A 19,584-nucleotide genomic window follows, 5' to 3' on the forward strand; every position below is an offset into this window, starting at 1 on the left:
AAGGGGCAGGTTTGTAAGTCTAGTAAAAATACAAATTATTTTAGAATATGTGACATTTGAATTAAATTATATGGAAATAAAAGGGAAACTGTATGTACTAACTAAGGTAACCCGCCCCCTAACATGACATTTGCCATGTCCTTGTTTACTGGTGTGCAGCCTTCCTCCCCTTACCTTTGGGCACTGATGTTGGGTTCTATTATTAAACGAAGATTAAGTAAGTAAATGATACTTTAAGTGACGATGGAGCATTTCTGAGAAAAGTACCTTGGAAGGACAAGGAAGTTGATTGGAAAGAACAAGATTGTGTAATTAAAAGTACAGTACTTATTAGCGTGAAGTAAGATTGTAAATATATACCACCCATCCTATACATTTTAGAAGAAATTTTATAGATTCATTAGCATGTGTGGATGTAGACAGTCTTAATGACCCATAGGTAGAGACATTTGCACATCTTTCACATTCACGAATGTACTGTATTGCTGAAAGATAAAATTGGAAGCCATGAAATAAGGAACATACTCTCAGTTAGGGTGCTTATACCTATAGTTTCTTTCTCCATCTTTGTCAGTGGACTATCAATATTCTTTGAAATTTTTATTAAGATTTCACAAGAAATTTTTTTCTTGTTGGATTATCTATGGTACTTGTAGTCCTATGTATGAGTTAATAATCTTTGACATACTCTTATGTACATGTCTCAGTATGATTATACTATAATGTGTTGTTATTTTTTATTTCCAGATATTTGAAATAACAAAAATAAGCTGGGCTACCTTACCATTGAAACAAAAATGGCTCAAAGAAAACTTCAAAGATATGATTATTTTATTGTCCTAGATTTTGAAGCCACTTGTGAAAAGGACATACAACTGAAGCCACAGGTACGTTGTTGGATGTACAGTACATATATTTATATATTTAGCTTATTGCTGTTGTATTCCTTTGATTCAAGAATGTTATTGACCTACAAATTTGGAATTTTTTTGCTCAAAATCTTTTTTTATCATGTTCTGTAAAAGGAGTCCCATCAGTGCTACTCTGTTCAGTTTTGCCTACAATACAGTTTATGATTATCCTCATTCAAAAGTCTTACTTTTTTAATGTGCATTTGTTCCAACACGGAGTACTTACCTCGAACTACTTTCTTAGGAGTATCTGGGATCTCCCAACCGACCAGAATTTTGTGTAGTTTCCCCTATCTCTGTTTTCTATAGTGGGTACCTCTGGCGGAGGGATACGCGCCATGAGGTGACCTGGGGTCAGAGAGCGTGCTCGCCCAGGTCTCGACCTCCAGTAAGTTTCGGGTCGTGACGTGATTAACATCTCGCCGCGCTCTCTTCACCCAGTGCGACCCTTTGTGTCTCACGCGGTACTCACGTGGTCCCCTCTTGTTCAATCCTTACCTTATCCTACTCTTTCCTCTGTGTCCCTGTGTCGATTGGTGCTTTAGTGTTTCGTTATGGAGCATCCCCGCCGTTGCCCTGGGCCTATGGCCGGTAAATCTTGTGGGGCTTTTCTCTCCAAGCCGGAGGTCGACCCCCACTCTTTGTGTTCTTCGTGTAGGGGCAGTGTGTGTGTTCCCCTACAGCCACGTGTCCGGAGTGCGAATCCTGGAACGAGATCCAGTGGGTGCTCTACGGCACGAAGAAGAAGAAAGCTATCAAGAGATTGCCGAAAAAGTCCAGCATTTCCTTGCCCCTAGCGTCGCCCGATGCCTCGTCGGAGAGGGGTTCCCTACCGCCTTTCCCTACCCAGAGTAGGGGACGAGGTAAGTCCGTTGCGGGGAAGCGGCCCATTGCCCTTCCCCAGGAGTCTGTGATGCCTTTTGGTGGGGATATTGTGTCGATTCAGGCAAGTGGGGGGCCTGAGGGAGGGACGGGAGTGTGCTCGGGAGACGCAGTCCTGGTGCCCGCAGGGCCCGTCTCTACCGACGATCTGATGTGGGGGAAAGCCGCTACGGCCTCTTCCCCCACATCTTGGGTGTGCGTTTCAGGTATGTCAACGGCCGGGGGAGACGCCGAGAAGGAAGGAGATTCACCGAGTTCGGACCCCCTCGCGTGGGCGCCGCCGAGACGCTTTTCAGGTCGCCCATGAGACTGAAGGAGGAGTTCGACACCTGGTTCGCCCGCAAGAAGGTGCCTTGGTCTCCCCCGGTGCCGTCGGCAACGCTCCTGCCGGTCTTTCTACAGCCTTCTTCGCCAGCGGACCGGCACGAAGATCCACCAGAAACTCGAGACGCTTTGAATGACTCAGCAGACTCTCTTTCCTCCCCGTCATCGTTCTCCTCCTTCGAGTCTGACTCATTCTCCTCGGAGGACGAAGGCCCAAGGGACTCCAGGAGGAGAAGGGAGAGGTCCCGCAGGATGAGGTCCCGCTCATGATCACGCCACGCCAGGAGACGGTCCAGAACCTCTAGGAAAAAGCATAAGAGGAGCCGTTCGTCGAAAGGTGAATGGGTGCGAGTCACCATCCCCCGTAGTCACCTCCTAAAAGTTACCGCCGACCCGAGCACCTCTGGCTGGCTCCCTAGAGCTACTTCGCCACCCTCGCGGCACGGCCCCTCCAGCAGACCCGATCATCGTCGGAGGATGTCGCACCAGGTCTCGGTAGACAAGCTTAAGTCCGCGAAGGTTCCGGCTCCATCCGCCCGGCGGAGAGAGCCGCCCCTTCGGCCTGGCAGCTTTGTCCCGGCCTCCGGCCCTTCGACGGGGTTCCCTGAATGACAGAGCCAGCCAGCTGGTACGGAAAAGCCCGCAGCTCCGTGGAGCTCGCAGGAGGGAGTAGACCCATGACGGCTACTCCCGTCCCAGCGGATCCGTCCGCTCGGCGGGTCGACCCGCCAATGGCTCGGCACGAGAGGAAGATGCCTCCCCCTCACGCGGAAACCTCCGTCATCGACGTAGCTGCTCATGCGGAGGACCAGATAGCCGAAGGCCTCGTAGAAGGGGGAGAATGCTCTACGGACGAAGTCTCCGCCTACAGGAAGGTCTTGGCCCTCATCAGGCGTCACCATAGGTTGGATGAGTCGAAACCCTCGGCAGAACAAGCCTGGCTCTCCGGACTTAGCAGGCTGGTAGATAATCCAGTACAGTAGAAGCTTTCCCTGGCCCTTCCCCTGGCAAGGGATGTGAAGCTGGGTATGGACCATATAGATAGGTTCATAGCCAGCCAGGCAGACGCCCCCAGGAACCAGAGCGCCTCCAAACTCCTCCAGGGACTTAAAACGCAGAAACGCTTTTATCTCCCAGAGGGGCGCTGCGGAGGCCCCTGTACGGTTGAGCCAGCGATCGCCATTCTGAACCAAGGAGTGGCTGAAGATAGGGCATCCTCCGCTCCGGTGTGTTTTTCTCCAGCGGAAACCTCCATGATGGAGGACATGGCCCTGGACCTAGTTTACGTGTCTTCGTGGTTGGACTGGTGGGCCTGCACGTTGGTGGGATTCCAGGCATCTCACGACTTCTCCGTCCCCGAGAATCAGTCCTTACTGAGGGAGCTGATTAGTTCGGGTGGAAAAGCACTCAAGCTCCTCTCCTACCAGTCTCTCTCACAAGCGTCCAACTGGGTCCTGTGGAAGAGGGACACAGTACTGAGCAAGCTGTTTAGGAGGTTACCCGAGCGGGAGGCGAGGGCTTTGAGGAACTCGCCAGTGTGGGGCGAGTCGGTGTTCCCCTTGAAGGCAGTGGAGGAGACCATGGAGAGGGTCAGGAAGCTTAAAGAAGTGGGAGAGCCCAGACCCCCGCCTGCAAGACGACCAGCCCACAGGGGACCCTCTTCAGACGTCCCTCACCCATCCCGTGGATCGCCGGTACAGCTGAGGAGGGACTCCCCGTCGGTGTCTTGGCACCAGGCCTCGCAGCCCTCCCGTAGGGGTAGTTCAGCCCCACAGTCAAACTTCAGACCAACCTATTCAAACTCCAGGAGAGGGCGTTCCAGCCGCGCCTCTAGAAGGAGATAGGAAGGGAAGCCCCCTACTACTGCCGAAGCCTCAGGTAGGGGGATGCCTCAAACACTCTTGGCAAGCTTGGCGGGACCACGGAGCGGATCCGTGGACCGTAGCAGTACTGAAGGAAGGGTACAGGTTGCCCTAACCGCCCCTTCTGATCCCGGACCAACAGGCGGAGTGGTTGGCGCCCAAGGACCCCTTGAGAAGAACAGCATTGCAAGAGGAAGTATCGGTCATGCTCGCCAAAGGGGCGGTAGAACCAGTCAGGAATTCCGCGCCGGGGTTCTTCAGCAGAATCTTCCTGGTGGAGAAAGCGACAAGGGGTTGGAGACTGGTCATAGATCTCTCAGCCCTCAACAAGTTCGTGTGCAAGACCGACTTCAGGATTGACACCCCGAAGTCAGTTCTGGCGGCCTTGAGAGAGGGGGACTTCATGATGTCCATAGATCTCAAGGACGCCTACTTCCAAACCCCTGTCCACCCCTCTAGCAGGAAGTTCCTAAGAGTAAAATGGGGTACCCAAACGTTACAATTCAGAACCCTCTGCTTCGGACTGTCGACAGCCACTCAGGTCTTCACGAGGGTCTTTTCAACAGTCTCGGCCTGGGCGCACGAGCAGGGCATCCACCTGATTTGGTACCTAGACGACTGGTTGTTGCTTTTAGCCTCAGAGGGAGCACTGAGGGAGCAAGGTACGAAGCTTCTGCGGTTATGCGGTGTCTTGGGTATCACCATCAACCTGGAAAAGTCACAGCTGATACCCTCCACCAGGATGACCTACCTGGGGATGGTTCTAGACTCCCAGTTGGTGAGAGCCTTCCCCTCCTCGGAGAGGATAGACAATCTGGAGCAGATACTCCGTCCCTTCCGAACGGACCAGCCCAGGGGAGCCAAGGACTGGCAAAGATTGATAGGCCACCTCGTGTCTTTGGAGAAGTTGGTCCCCCAGGGGAGGCTCAAACTCAGGGGTGTTCAATGGAACCTGAAGGAGCTCTGGAACCAGGGGGACTCCCTGCACAAGATAGTCCCGGTGTTTCCGGAGACGAAGGAAGTCTTGAAGTGGTGGCACGACAGGACAAACACCCTCAAAGGAATGCCCCTCGCAATCGACCCTCCGGAGGTGCTGCTGTTCATGGACGCATCCAAGGAGGGTTGGGGAGCCCATGTTCTCGATGAGTCAGCGAAAGGGAAATGGGACCTCGCGGAGAAGAGCCGTCACATAAATGTACTAGAGCTGATGGCCGTCCATCTACTCCAGGGAATCACCGTGGCTCTGATGTGCAACAACGCCATGGTGGTGGCCTACGTGAAGAAGCAAGGAGTACTGAAGTCGAAGGAGCTGTGCAGTCTCACAACGGAATTCCTGGAATGGGCGGAGGAGCAACAGATCAAAGTCACAGCCAGGTTCATTCCGGGAAAAAGGAACGTCCTAGCTGACGGCCTCAGCAGGGTGGGTTAAGTAGTAGGGTCGGAATGGTCCCTACACCCGAGAGTGGCCCGGACTGTCATCCTGAAGTGGAGCTCTCCGATAATAGACCTCTTTGCCACGAGACTAAACGCACAGCTCCCCGTGTTTTGTTCTCCTGTGCCAGATCCAACAGCGGCGTTTGAGGACGCCCTTCAACATCCTTGGGACAATCTCGACGTATATGCCTTCCCCTCCTTCGGAATGCTCAGACAAGTTCTCAACAGAGTGAGGAGGGCAAACAACCTTTGGATGACTTTGATAGCGCCCTGGTGGCCGGAGAGAGAATGGTTCGCGGACCTAAAGGAACTGGCTCGCCGTCCGCCTTGGCCCCTTCCAGACAGGCCAGACCTCCTCCGGCAACCACACTTCCAAAGGTTTCACGAAAACCCTCGGTCCCTCCGCCTACACGCGTGGAGGTTATCGAGCGCCTCCTGAGGAGGGAAGGATATTCGTCGAAGATCGCAACAAGGATGTCGGGGTACCTTAGACGGTCCTCGGTCGCAGTATACCAGGCGAAATGGGCTACCTTTACTAAGCGGTGCACCGAGAAGAACATTAGGCCGTTAGCGGCCTCCATTCACGAGATAGCCGACTTCCTGGTATATCTGAGGGATGAAGTGGGCACGTCCATACCAGCCATCAAAGGAGTCCGGGCGGTGCTGGGCCAAGTCTTCCTCCTGAAAGGCATCGACCTAGGAGCGTCTAGACATATCTCGATGCTCATCAAGAGTTTCGAGCAGTCGTGTTCCCCCCAGGCCTCTAGGGTACCCCAGTGGGATGTGGCTAGAGTACTGAAAGTGCTGTCAGAGCCTCCCTTTGAACCGCTCAAAGATATCCTGGACAAAGAGCTCACCCTCAAGACGGTCTTCCTGTTAGCCCTTGCGTCGGCGAAGAGGGTAAGTGAGATCCATGGGCTGTCTTACGAGGTCTCACACTCGAAGGGTTGGCGAGAAGCAACTTTCAGGTTCTTACCTAACTTCGTAGCCAAGACTCAGAACCCAGCCATCTGGGACCCTAGGTTTGAAGGGTTCTCAGTGCCAGCGATTCCGCGTTCAGACAACCCAAGGGACTTGTTACTGTGCCCAGTCAAAGCGGTGCGCAAGTACCTAGAGAGAACTTCCAGATTTCACCTGGCCTCAAAAGTCTGTTCGTCTCCTCAGGACTAGTGAAGAAGCTAGTCTCTAAGAACACGATCTCCTTCTGGCTACGGCAGGTAATCATGAGAGCCTACGACAGTTCAGGGGTCTCACTTCCGGGAAAGCCTAGATCCCATGATATTAGGGGCCTGAGTACTTCGTTGGCCTTCGAGAAGAACATGGCAGTGGGCCAGATCTTGAGGGCAGGCACTTGGTCAAGGCAGTCCACCTTTACGGCTCACTACCTAAAGGACTGTTCTAGAAAATCTTTGGACGGCTTCTCGCTTGGTCCCGTCATTTCTGCGCTCCAGAAGATTTAAAGGTGTAGCCCCGGGGAAGCCGTGGGCGGTAAGTCCAAGAGACACAGGTTCCTTCCTTACCTTTCCCCCCCTTATCACCCTTCCTCTCCATGGCCCTTGATTCCTTCACCTTCCATGGGATACACTTTCAGTGAATGAATACATCTCCGAGGACTTTTACAGAGGTGAGTTACTTAGACACTAAGATATTTTTTTGCGTAGTTTTCCCTAGTTTCTCGTTTCTATTTTTGGGGTCAGCAGAACCTAGCCTCCTATCTAGGTTTGTTTTTTCCCTTCTCCAACAGTCTTTCAGTCCGGAAGGCCACTCCCACCCCCTAAAGTATAAGTCTCCTAAGAAAGTAGTTCGAGGTAAGTACTCCGTATTGGAACAAATCACAAATTTTAAGTAATTTGTATTTTTCCTAACAATACTTACCTCGAACCACTTTCGGGTTATGGCCCACCCATCCTGCCTCGAGTGCCTTACAGGACTTTTGGAACCTTATCTATCATAAACTTACTGGAGTTCGAGACCTGGGCGAGCACGCTCTCTGACCCCGGGTCGCCTCATGGTGCGTATCCCTCCGCCAGAGGTACCCACTATAGAAAACAGAGATAGGGGAAACTACACAAAATTCTGGTCGGTTGGGAGGAGATCCCAGATACTCCTAAGAAAGTAGTTCGAGGTAAGTACTGTTAGGAAAAATACAAATTACTTAAAATTTGTGATTTTCAAGGCTTTTGAGAGATAGCATAACAAGGCCTCTCTTACTAAATGTTTTGTTTATAGCTGTTCAGCATTTCATATTCAGTATGTTGTTTTTATATGTTTTAACTGATTGCTTTCAGTTTTTCACTCAGTACTTGATGGTTTCTATGCTGAACAATATCGAGTAACATGACTGATCTGCTTAAATAAGCCAATGGAAAAGGAATAACTCTTGTAAATGAGAGACTTGAATCCTGGAAGATTAAAAGAAGGCCCGAATTTTAAGATGAGGAGACATCCAGGGACAAGGATGGAACACCACCTGTTAAGTAAACAACTATTGTTTTGAAGACTCAACTAACCTGTGATCATAGACTGAAGAGAAAATTACTATAAGGAACCCACAAGCCCATCACTGAAGAAAAAGGAGTAATGGTGCTAATGGAATTTGGTAAGAGCAAGATTGGCGACAGAAAAAAGTGCAGGTATAGACATGAGGCTGATTGCTAGTTTTCAGTTGGCAAATGGTTTCCAATTAAGCACAGAAGTGTATCCCTGCAGTAGTGAACTTTTAGAGATGAGTTACTGGATATGGCAGGCTACACACAAGCAGAAAATATATGAACACATTTGCAGTAACAAGAGGTAAACTGAACCCAGAGAATTCTAATGGAAATAGTGTATGCAAGAAGGATAGAGTCTTTTACTGTGCAAGGTAAGCAAAACATTAAGGAATGTCTGAGTTGTTTAAGATGCTGGAAAGTAGTACCTATAGAAGGAGGAATTACTTTAACTGAAAAATGTTATTTTCATTAGTAAAATAAATTTTTGAATATACTTACCCGATGATCATGTAGCTGTCAACTCCGTTGCCCGACAGAAATCTACGGTTGGGATACGCCAGCGATCGCTATCCAGGTGGGGGTGTACACAACAGCGCCATCTGTGAGTAGGTACTCAAGTACTTCTTGTCAACAAGAACTCAATTTTCTCCTCGGTCCACTGGTTCTCTATGGGGAGGAAGGGCTGGTTCTTAAATTCATGATCATCGGGTAAGTATATTCAAAAATTTATTTTACTAATGAAAATAACATTTTTCAATATTAATCTTACCCGATGATCATGTAGCTGATTCACACCCAGGGTGGTGGGTGGAGACCAGCATACATGTTAACAAAGAAGCTAAGTATCCCGTATTTCATTTTATCAGTTATTCAAAATAACAAACATAAAATAAATAAGTACCTGGTAAGGAAGTCGACTTGAACTATTACTCTGCCTTTTTTAAGTACGTCTTCCTTACTGAGCCTAGCGGTCCTCTTAGGATGCTGAACGACTCCTAGGTGCTGAAGTATAAAGGGCTGCAACCCATACTAAAGGACCTCATCACAACCTCTAACCTAGGCGCTTCTCAAGAAAGAATTTGACCACCCGCCAAATCAACCAGGATGCGGAAGGCTTCTTAGCCTTCCGTACAACCCAAAAAACAACAATAAAAAGTATTCAAGAGGAAGATTAAAAAGGTTATGGGATTATGGGAATGTAGTGGCTGAGCCCTCACCTACTACTGCACTCGCTGCTACGAATGGTCCCAGGGTGTAGCAGTTCTCGTAAAGAGACTGGACATCTTTGAGATAGAATGATGCGAACACTGACTTGCTTCTCCAATAGGTTGCATCCATAACACTCTGCAGAGAACGGTTCTGTTTGAAGGCCACCGAAGTAGCAACAGCTCTCACTTCATGTGTCCTTACCTTCAGCAAAGCAAGGTCTTCTTCCTTCAGATGAGAATGTGCTTCTCTAATCAGAAGCCTGATGTAGTAAGAAACTGCGTTCTTAGACATCGGTAGAGTAGGCTTCTTGATAGCACACCACAAAGCTTCTGATTGTCCTCGTAATGGCTTTGACCTTCTTAAATAGTACCTAAGAGCTCTTACTGGGCAAAGTACTCTCTCTAGTTCGTTCCCCACCAAGTTGGACAGGCTTGGGATCTCGAACGACTTAGGCCAAGGACGGGAAGGAAGCTCGTTTTTAGCCAAAAAACCGAGCTGCAAGGAACATGTAGCCGTTTCAGAAGTAAAACCTATGTTCCTGCTGAAGGCGTGGATCTCACTTACTCTTTTAGCTGTTGCTAAGCACACGAGGAAAAGAGTTTTTAATGTGAGGTCCTTAAAAGAGGCTGATTGGAGCGGTTCAAATCTTGATGACATTAGGAACCTTAAAACCACGTCTAGATTCCAGCCTGGAGTGGACAACCGACGTTCCTTTGAGGTCTCAAAAGACCTAAGGAGGTCCTGTAGATCTTTGTTGGTGGAAAGATCCAAGCCTCTGTGGCGGAATACCGCTGCCAACATACTTCTGTAACCCTTGATCGTAGGAGCTGATAGGGATCTTACGTTCCTTAGATGTAACAGGAAGTCAGCAATCTGGGTTACAGTGGTACTGGTTGAGGAAACTGCATTCGCCTTGCACCAGCTTCGGAAGACTTCCCATTTAGACTGATAGACTCTGAGAGTGGATGTCCTCCTTGCTCTGGCAATCGCTCTGGCTGCCTCCTTCGAAAAGCCTCTAGCTCTTGAGAGTCTTTCGATAGTCTGAAGGCAGTCAGACGAAGAGCGTGGAGGTTTGGGTGTACCTTCTTTACGTGAGGTTGACGCAGAAGGTCCACTCTTAGAGGAAGAGTCCTGGGAACGTCGACTAGCCATTGCAGTACCTCGGTGAACCATTCTCTCGCGGGCCAGAGGGGAGCAACCAACATCAGCCGTGTCCCTTTGTGAGAGGCGAACTTCTGAAGTACCCTGTTGACAATCTTGAACGGCGGGAACGCATACAGGTCGAGATGGGACCAATCCAGCAGAAAGGCATCCACGTGAACTGCTGCTGGGTCTGGAATCGGAGAACAATACATCGGGAGCCTCCTGGTCATCGAGGTAGCGAATAGATCTATGGTTGGCTGACCCCACAGGGCCCATAGTCTGCTGCAAACATTCTTGTGAAGGGTCCACTCTGTGGGGATGACCTGACCCTTCCGGCTGAGGCGATCTGCCATGACATTCATATCGCCCTGAATGAACCTCGTTACCAGCGAAAGCTTTCGATCGTTTGACCAAATGAGGAGGTCCCTTGCGATCTCGAACAACTTCCTCGAATGAGTCCCTCCCTGCTTGGAGATGTAAGCCAAGGCTGTGGTGTTGTCGGAGTTCACCTCCACCACCTTGTTTAGCTGGAGGGACTTGAAGTTTATCAAGGCCAGATGAACCGCCAACAACTCCTTGCAATTGATGTGAAGTGTCCTTTGCTCCTGATTCCATGTGCCCGAGCATTCCTGTCCGTCCAGTGTCGCACCCCAGCCCGTGTCCGATGCGTCCGAGAAGAGACGGTGGTCGGGGGTCTGAACAGCCAAAGGTAGACCTTCCTTGAGAAGAATGCTGTTCTTCCACCACGTTAGAGTAGACCTCATCTCTTCGGAAACAGGCACTGAGACCGCCTCTAGCGTCGTGTCCTTTACCCAGTGAGCAGCTAGATGATACTGAAGGGGGCGGAGGTGGAGTCTCCCTAACTCGATGAACTGGGCCAGCGATGAAAGTGTCCCTGTTAGACTCATCCACTGCCTGACTGAACATCGGTTCCTTCTCAGCATGCTCTGGATGCATTCTAGGGCTTGATTGATCCTTGGGGCCGACGGAAAAGCCCGAAAAGCTCGACTCTGAATCTCCATACCTAGATAGACAATGGTCTGGGATGGGACGAGCTGGGACTTCTCTATATTGACCAGGAGGCCCAGTTCCTTGGTCAGATCCATAGTCCATCTGAGATTCTCCAGACAGCGACGACTTGTTGGAGCTCTTAAAAGCCAGTCGTCCAAATAGAGGGAGGCTCTGATGTCTGCCAAGTGAAGGAATTTCGCAATATTCCTCATCAGTCTGGTAAACACCAGAGGTGCCGTGCTTAGGCCAAAGCACAGGGCTTGGAACTGGTACACAACCTTTCCAAAGACGAACCTTAGGAAAGGTTGGGAGTCTGGATGAATGGGGACGTGAAAGTACGCGTCTTTCAGGTCTAACGAGACCATCCAGTCCTCCTGCCTGACCGCTGCTAGGACCGACTTCGTCGTCTCCATCGTGAACGTCTGCTTGGTGACAAAAGCATTGAGAGCACTGACGTCCAGCACCGGTCTCCAACCTCCTGTCTTCTTCGCTACCAGGAAGAGACGGGGATTGATGGTCCCGGACTATGACAACCGCTTCCTTTTGTAGCAAGAGCGACACCTCTTGTTGCAACGCTAGCCTCTTGTCCTTCTCCTTGTAGTTGGGAGAGAGGTTGATGGGAGATGTAGCTAGAGGGGGACTGCGGCAGAACGGAATTCTGTATCCCTCCCTTAGCCACTTCACAGACTGAGCGTCTGCACCTCTGCTCTCCCAAGCTTGCCAGAAGGTCTTGAGTCTGGCTCCCACTGCTGTCTGGAGACGAAGAAAGTCAGAACTTGCCTTTTGCGGACTTGGAACCCTTCTTGGATTTGCCACGGTGACTGTCGGCACGGGTACCTCCTCTGCTGGAGGTTCTGCCACGAAAGGGCGGGATGAACCGAGTAGCAGGAGTGTCTACTGCTGCAGGGCGGAAGGGTCTAGGCACGGAAGGTAAGGTTTTAGCCTTACGTGCAGAAGATGCCATCAGATCATGGGTATCCTTCTGGATAAGAGAGGCAGCCATCCCCTTAATCAGCTCCTCCGGAAACAGACACTTGGAGAGAGGAGCCAACAACAACTCTGACTTCTGGCAAGGAGTGATACCAGCCGATAAGAAGGAGCAAAGATGTTCTCTCTTCTTGAGCACTCCCGACACGTACGAAGCCGCAAGTTCACCAGACCCATCCCGAATGGCTTTGTCCATGCTAGACATGATCAGCATGGCAGAGTCCCTATCTGAAGGGGAAGTCTTCCTGCTTAAGTCTCCCAAACACCAATCGAGGAAGTTGAAGATCTCGAAGGCACGAAAGACTCCCTTCAACAGATGGTCCATATCAGAAAAGGACCAGCAGATCTTCGATCGTCTCATAGCCAACCTGCGGGGAGAGTCAACCAGACTTGAGAAGTCGCCCTGGGCAGAGGCAGGAACTCCCAAGCCGGGTTCCTCTCCCGTGGCATACCAGACGCTCGACTTGGAAGCAAGCTTGGTAGGCGGAAAGATGAATGCAGTCTTTCCCAGTTGCTTCTTGGAATGCAACCACTCTCCCATAACCCTCAAAGCTCTCTTAGATGATCGTGCGAGAACAAGCTTGGTGAAGGCAGGCGCAGCAGACTGCATGCCCAGAGCAAACTCGGAGGGAGGAGAGCGAGGGGTTGCAGACACAAACTGCTCAGGATACAAGTCCCTGAACAAGGCAAGGACTTTACGAAAGTCTAAGGAGGGAGGCGTAGACTTGGGCCCTTCAAAGTCAGAGTGTGGCTCATCCAAGTGTGCAGCTTCGTCATCCGATACTCCATCATCCGAAAGCTGAGTAGGAAGTGGCAAAGGCAGAGCAGAAAGCTGAACGGCTGAATCCGGCAGAACGGGTGCATGCGTAGCTGCGGATCCAACATCATGCCGCTGCTGGTCTGTCTGCGAGCTGGCAACAACAAAGGCAGAGTGCTGGTGCGAGGGTGGGGCTGCGGTGGGTTGCGGAGCATGCTGAATGGTATGCGGAGCATGCTGTATGGTATGCGGCGCATGCCGCATGGGTTGCGGAGAAAGCCGCATAGTGCTGGAACCCGGCAGCTCTACAGCAGCAAGAACATGCGTCTGGCAGGGTGGACTGCGCATCGGTGGTGGAGCTCTCACAGGTGGAGTGTGGGAGCAGGCAGCCGCAGTATCTGCTGAGCGCACAACCTCGGCGCGTTGTAGGTTAACAGGTGCAGTGTTAACCTTCTCAGCATGATACTCCTGCATGAATGCCGCAAGCTGAGACTGCATAGTCTGCAGCATGGACCACTTAGGGTCTACCGTGGTCGGAGCAACAACAGACGGAGCAGAGGCCTGTTGTGGAACCACTCTACCTCTCTTGGGAGGTGTGCAATCATCAGATGACTGCAGCGAGTCCGAACTGACCCAGTGGCTACACCTGGGCCGTTGGACTCGCTCGGAAGGGACCTTACGTTTGAGCGGTCGTGAGACCTTGGTCCATCGTTTCCTCCTGGAAACTTCTTCCACAGACGAGGAATGTTAGGGCTCATTCGTCTGTTTGTGGATGGGACGATCTTGAACAGATACGTCCGCAACCACTGAGGATACATCCGTGCGCCGATCAAGGCCTGCCGAACCCTTTGGTCCTTCGACATTGCTTCTCCCCTGGGCTTGGGAGCTTGCAAGAGGTCCCGGACTGGGAGGACGACTGGCACGCACAGATGTACCCTCATGCGCAACACTGACACTGACACTTTTCACATCACTAGCACTAACACTTCCCACTGCACTTTTCGCTTTCAGCTCTCTGACATCTGCCAAGAGCTGATTACGGTCATTAGCCAATGACTCCACTCGGTCACCTAGAGCCTGAATGGCACGCAACATATCCGCCATGGATGGCTGAGCACTAGTAGCAGGTTCGGGAGTCACCACCACAGGGGAAGGAAAAGGTTGAGGGGCATGGGGAGAGGAAAAATGCACAGAGCGAGAAGAACTCCTCCTGATTCTCTCCTTCTCTAACCTACGTGCATTTTTGAGGAATTCGTTAAAATCGAATTCCGAAAGCCCAGCGCATTCCCCACATCGATCTTCCAATTGACAGGTTTTACCCCTACAATTGAAACAAACGGTGTGAGGATCTAAAGAGGCCTTCGGAAGACGCCTAGCACAAGTCCTAACACTGCCTGTATTTAGGGACTTGAGACTGGTCAGACATCTTGAATTTAGAAGTAGTCCAGGGGGAATTCCAAAATCTAGCAAAGTTCGTTAACAATTAATCCAAATTAATTCCAAAAGCTTGCTAAGCTAATGATAAAGCTTCCTGAATAGCGAAGGCTAAACTCTAGAGTAAATACATCACCAAATCGTGAACAACAACTCCAGAATCAACAGCGTATCCAAGTAGGTCTTGCCGGCGGCACGACAGAGGAAAAATTGAGTTCTTGTTGGCAAGAAGTACTTGAGTACCTACTCATAGATGGCGCTGTTGTGTACACCCCCACCTGGATAGCGATCGCTGGCGTATCCCGACCGTAGATTTCTGTCGGGCAACGGAGTTGACAGCTACATGATCATCGGGTAAGATTAATATTGAAAAAGGAATGTACTTGTGAAGCAGATTATACTCCCATAACCATATTAAGCTACGTATCACTATAGGAGCACAAGACATCATGAAAGACTGATACTAAAAAGCTCTCATCGAGGGACCTTGGCATATTAAAAACTCTCATCATCAAGGACTTTGACACATTTTGGTAAGCAAAAGTTTCATAGACTCAGAGAACAGTTCTGTCATAGATGAAGAATTATTTCTGGAAGCTAAATTTCTTGTTAAATACTTTATTCATCTCTGTATCATACTAAATAGATAAAAAATGAGGACACCTGTAAGCTTACTGTATTTACCCAGTAAAAGGAAAGAAGAGCCAAGAAATGCATGTTACAGAAAATATAAAAAGAAATTCTTTGTGTAATGACTTTATCGGTACAATACTACAAGACAAACCTCCAAAATATAAGATCGTAGTTGACAAATTTGTGTGAAAAGGAAACCTTTGGCACTAGGAGAGCTTAAATAAGATACAGTACAAGGTCATCAGACTTTGTCCTAGAATAAGTGTATCGATGTAAGGTAAATGTCTTTCATACCAAAGTTACTGAAGAATGCTTCTGACACTGATCAAATGGAATAAATACACAATCATAATTGCACAGTATATTGTACAAAAGAAGCAAATGTGTAGCTAATGAGCTTGTTATTCTCAATTTAGATTTCTATAAAATGTCATATATAACAGGCACTTCTTTGTTAATTTATAACACTAGTAAAGCATTGTTATGATGGCATAGAAAGAAATAAAACATAACCAGAAACCTGTTAGTCATAGCTCTCATGTATGTAAATGTAATATACAAAATCTGTCATCGCAGAGAAGTAAAACAAATATGAAAAGAAATGAAGAGGAATATATTTGATACAAATAAGAACAGAATCTAAAGCTAATGCTTCAATGCTAAATGATCGATTCTGGTACTATTAAAAACTGTCAAACTGAAATATTATGGTCCAAAGATGAGAATTGGCTATTGGTGGTTCATAGTCAACTGTGTGGCTGAAAATTATAGTCTTACTCTTTATTATATATTTGGCTTATTGCAAGAAGACACATTGTTAGAATGAAGAGAAAATAAAAACTGAAATACTATACACACAAAAATTTATGGCTTAGGGAGGAAATCTCTTGGGAGTTGTTAACTGGAATGGAGGCACATAAAATGATTCAGTCATGTATTATAGATCACTAGGGTCCCATGCACGTAAACTTACTTGCCTGAGTCATGTAGGCTTCATTTTATGGTGGATGCAGAGTCTGGGATTTTACTGATACATGATTTGTGGTTAAAGAATACTGTATGCTTCAAATTATTTTAATAAGATAGTGCGTTACCCCAGAGAGAGGGATAGCAACTTTATTCAGTAGCATGCTGCTATTTCTGTCCATTTCGATACGGAGCAGAACTGATTCTCACATTTTCTTGTCTATTTTATCATAGTTATGACTGATTTGGGAAGTTGTATGTTTATATCCAGCAATAAAGGTTATATCATTGTATTCAACTAATATATCTCAAAGTTGCCAGACAAGCAGGCCAAGGGATAAATTCAATATATGGTTGCTGAATGTAATAAAAGGTGATCCATAGTGGCCTGTCTTTCTCTGAAAATTCACCTAATCTAATCTTTTGACAAACCTTACACCAATAATTCTTGTATTCAGCAAACTATTCAAAAATTAATTTATGCAACATGTCCTTCCTTTGTAATTAGAAGGTAGTTTTAAGTGGACCAGTCAGAAATGAAAAGATGTGGAAGATCAGATTTAATTGTAAATATCAGAATTTCAAAGTTGGCTGGGAACTTGGACATCTACAGTGTGTTATTACAATTCTATTTTATGTTTGCTTCAAAAGCCAAGAGAAGATGATAGTTGACTCTATTCGTTTTTATTTGCAGGAGATCATTGAATTTCCAGCACTGAAGGTTAATTCCACAACATATGAAGTTGAAAGCCAATTTCACCAATTTGTAAAACCTGTTGGGCATCCACAGCTGACTATGTTTTGCAAAGAGCTAACAACAATCAAGCAGGTATGATACATTTTTTTTTTCATAATTATTACATAGAGTACTGTACATACATCGTGAAACTTATTGGCATTATTCTGTTATATACAATCCTTTTCATACTATGAAAGGAAATACTGCTTATATAAACTATTTATCCATTGGATGTTGTTAAGTAGCTTTTTAAGATTAATTTCATGGAGGATTATAGCACATTTTCTTAATCATTATACCTTGCCTTCCTCTTTTTGCAGGGTTGTACAATCACGCAAGCAAAATTTAATTATGTTGCGATGGTAAAATCAGTGCATTGTGGATAATTATTATTTCAAATTTTCCAAGTCTGCTTGTGAATACAGTAGGTTAATATGTTACATATTTTATGAGGTTTAATTTGTTTACATTAGTGAAAATGTCAAGAGGATAGTAGGAATATATGATAAAACTATGGCACCCCACTCTATATTGTAGCATGCTTTGTAAAGAAAAAATGCAAATATTTTGTAAATTTTCAAATATCCCAAGTAATGAGTAGTATGAGTGTCATGCTTGAATTTCTATAAGTTTGAGGAAAATTTTTTTTATACTGTATCTGTGAACCTCCCCTGATGATCATATTGCTTCTCTCTCAAATCTTGCTTATATCAACGTTTACTCTAAAAAACTCTTTGCTTACAAAAGAGTTATGCCCCTAATATAACACAGACAACTTAACTGCTAATAGCAATAACTATGGCATGGGTAGGCCGTACTGTCTTTTGTCTTTGAAACTCTGCATCGTTCTTGCTTTAGCAAGCCGTCTTTACTCTATGTGAATTCTCCAGATAGAAGTGTTTTGATTATTTGTGATTGTAACAAATGTCATCAGGATTTGTTGATAATTATTATGTAGATTGTTCAAGGGAATTTTTCCTAAGCATTCATAGTCTGCATTCTCTTTGTCTATCATGGCAGGAGCAATATTGTGATTTAGATAATCATTGTGATGAATGCAAAGCCTTACTCTTCCTCTTATGGGAAAATATTTGTAAATGATTGCGGACCAAATTAAAAATCCAAAACGTATAAGAAACTATCTTTTAGTTTAAAGGTTAATTGTTTACCGGGGTGATATTGATACTGTAATGCTGCTCTAGATATTAACATGTCTACATTCGATAGTAATGAGCTTCAGAAGCTCTTGTCTTTAGTTTATTTTGTGCAATCTCAGAAGGTCTGTGTACCTTCAGGTTAAGGCAGAAGTATAGCCTAACCTACCCTGTTTTGAATCCTATTCTAACTCCTCAAGTTTTGCCTAGCAGCCCTGGTGCACCACTCAGTAAGGGTTCTGATGGGGCACACCACATACAATGAGATCCTCCCTTTGAGCCATAGATAAGTGCAGGTTTTTAAATTCCACGGTAGGCTATTGAGCATACCAAAGGAAGACTATCCAAAGAGTAAGATCCTCGACCTGTTTCATCTAAAAAAAAAAAACATCAGGTGTGATGCATTTAAAATGATGACCATCCTGCATGTCTGCCAATTACTACTCCAAGGGGCTTTGATCTGTACTATAGATCTAAAAGACACTTATTGGTTTGTCCCTATAGCTCAACTCTTCCAACCTTACCTAGGGTTTTGGTTCAGGAGGGGTTTATTACAGGTTCAAAGCAATGCCATTTGGCCTCAATACTATCTCAAGTGTGTTTACAAAGCTAGAAAGGTAGTGGTCAAATACTGTACCTGTGATGGGAGGGAGTTCAGGTCATAGCTTATTTAAATGACTGGCTGATATGGGCAGACTCAAAAGGATTACAGTATGCCTCGAATACATAAATCAAGACTAATTTCATGAGGGATATTTCATCAGCTACATCTTAAAAGGAACATGGGGAAGCCATACTAAGCCTAACAAAAGCATCTAGTCAAAAAATTCTAAACAAGGTCAGATTCTTTCGAACCATTACTCCAGCAGGCACCAACTAAAGAAAATTTTGGACCTTCTTCAGTATACCCAGGGTTAAAGACCAGGTTGAAAGATCTCAATTGGGTGCAGAAAAGAACAGAACAGAAGAGGTTTTGAGACCTTTGGGCTCAATTGCCCAGTTGTTGCAAAATATTTTCAGGCCATGGATGACATCAAATGCCTTTTTTATGTCGAATCCATTTTTCCCACCCCCGATTTCCATGATCCTTCATATGTTCTGCCAAAGGTCCTGCACCTTCTAAAGACTTTGGTATTGCAAATGGTAGATTAATTGATGCTGTAATAGCAACCTACATCTGCATAGCATCTCTCATCCTCTAGCCTGTTGATGCGTTTCATATTGTCTGCAGTATAAGGACAACAGTAAATGTCACTTTTAACAATACAGCAAAAAGTGTGGTAACTTCTCACAATAAAGCTTTCATAAGGATAGAGTCTCTGCTAGCCCTTTGGATCAGCAACTTTAGGAAGAAGAAACTCGCAGTGTATACCAACACCATAAGCAAGAAGTCTTGGCAGTTTTATGGCAAGTTTATGGATGATGCTGACTATGATCCAGAACCAAAGCCATGTACAAAATTTCTCATGAAACCAGCCAAATTTAATGCCAGCAAGGACAAGTTTCATAAATTTCAAAGAAGGTTCAACCTTAAGAGTGTATCCCTGCATGGAGAAGCTGTCTCTGCTGACAAACCTGCCACTGATGTGTATATGAATGAAACGTTCCAGACCATCTTTGAGAAAGGGGAATACTGTATTCGCATG

At 46.8% G+C, this 19,584-nt stretch overlaps 1 protein-coding gene across 2 annotated transcripts in view; it reads left to right on the forward strand.

Moving 5' to 3' along the window:
- Nucleotides 1-19,584, forward strand: part of LOC137651913 (ERI1 exoribonuclease 3-like) — a 37,670-nt gene that overhangs the window by 14,252 nt on the left and 3,834 nt on the right. For both annotated transcript variants that reach the window (XM_068385123.1, XM_068385122.1), the window contains exons 2-3: nt 748-887; nt 16,740-16,874. In XM_068385123.1, the coding sequence (XP_068241224.1) occupies nt 798-887; nt 16,740-16,874 (225 nt within the window). In that variant the 5' untranslated portion in view covers nt 748-797. The remainder of the gene's footprint in view (nt 1-747; nt 888-16,739; nt 16,875-19,584) is intronic.

The sequence above is a fragment of the Palaemon carinicauda genome, chromosome 13 (assembly GCF_036898095.1).
Source record: "Palaemon carinicauda isolate YSFRI2023 chromosome 13, ASM3689809v2, whole genome shotgun sequence".
NCBI lineage: Eukaryota > Metazoa > Arthropoda > Malacostraca > Decapoda > Palaemonidae > Palaemon > Palaemon carinicauda.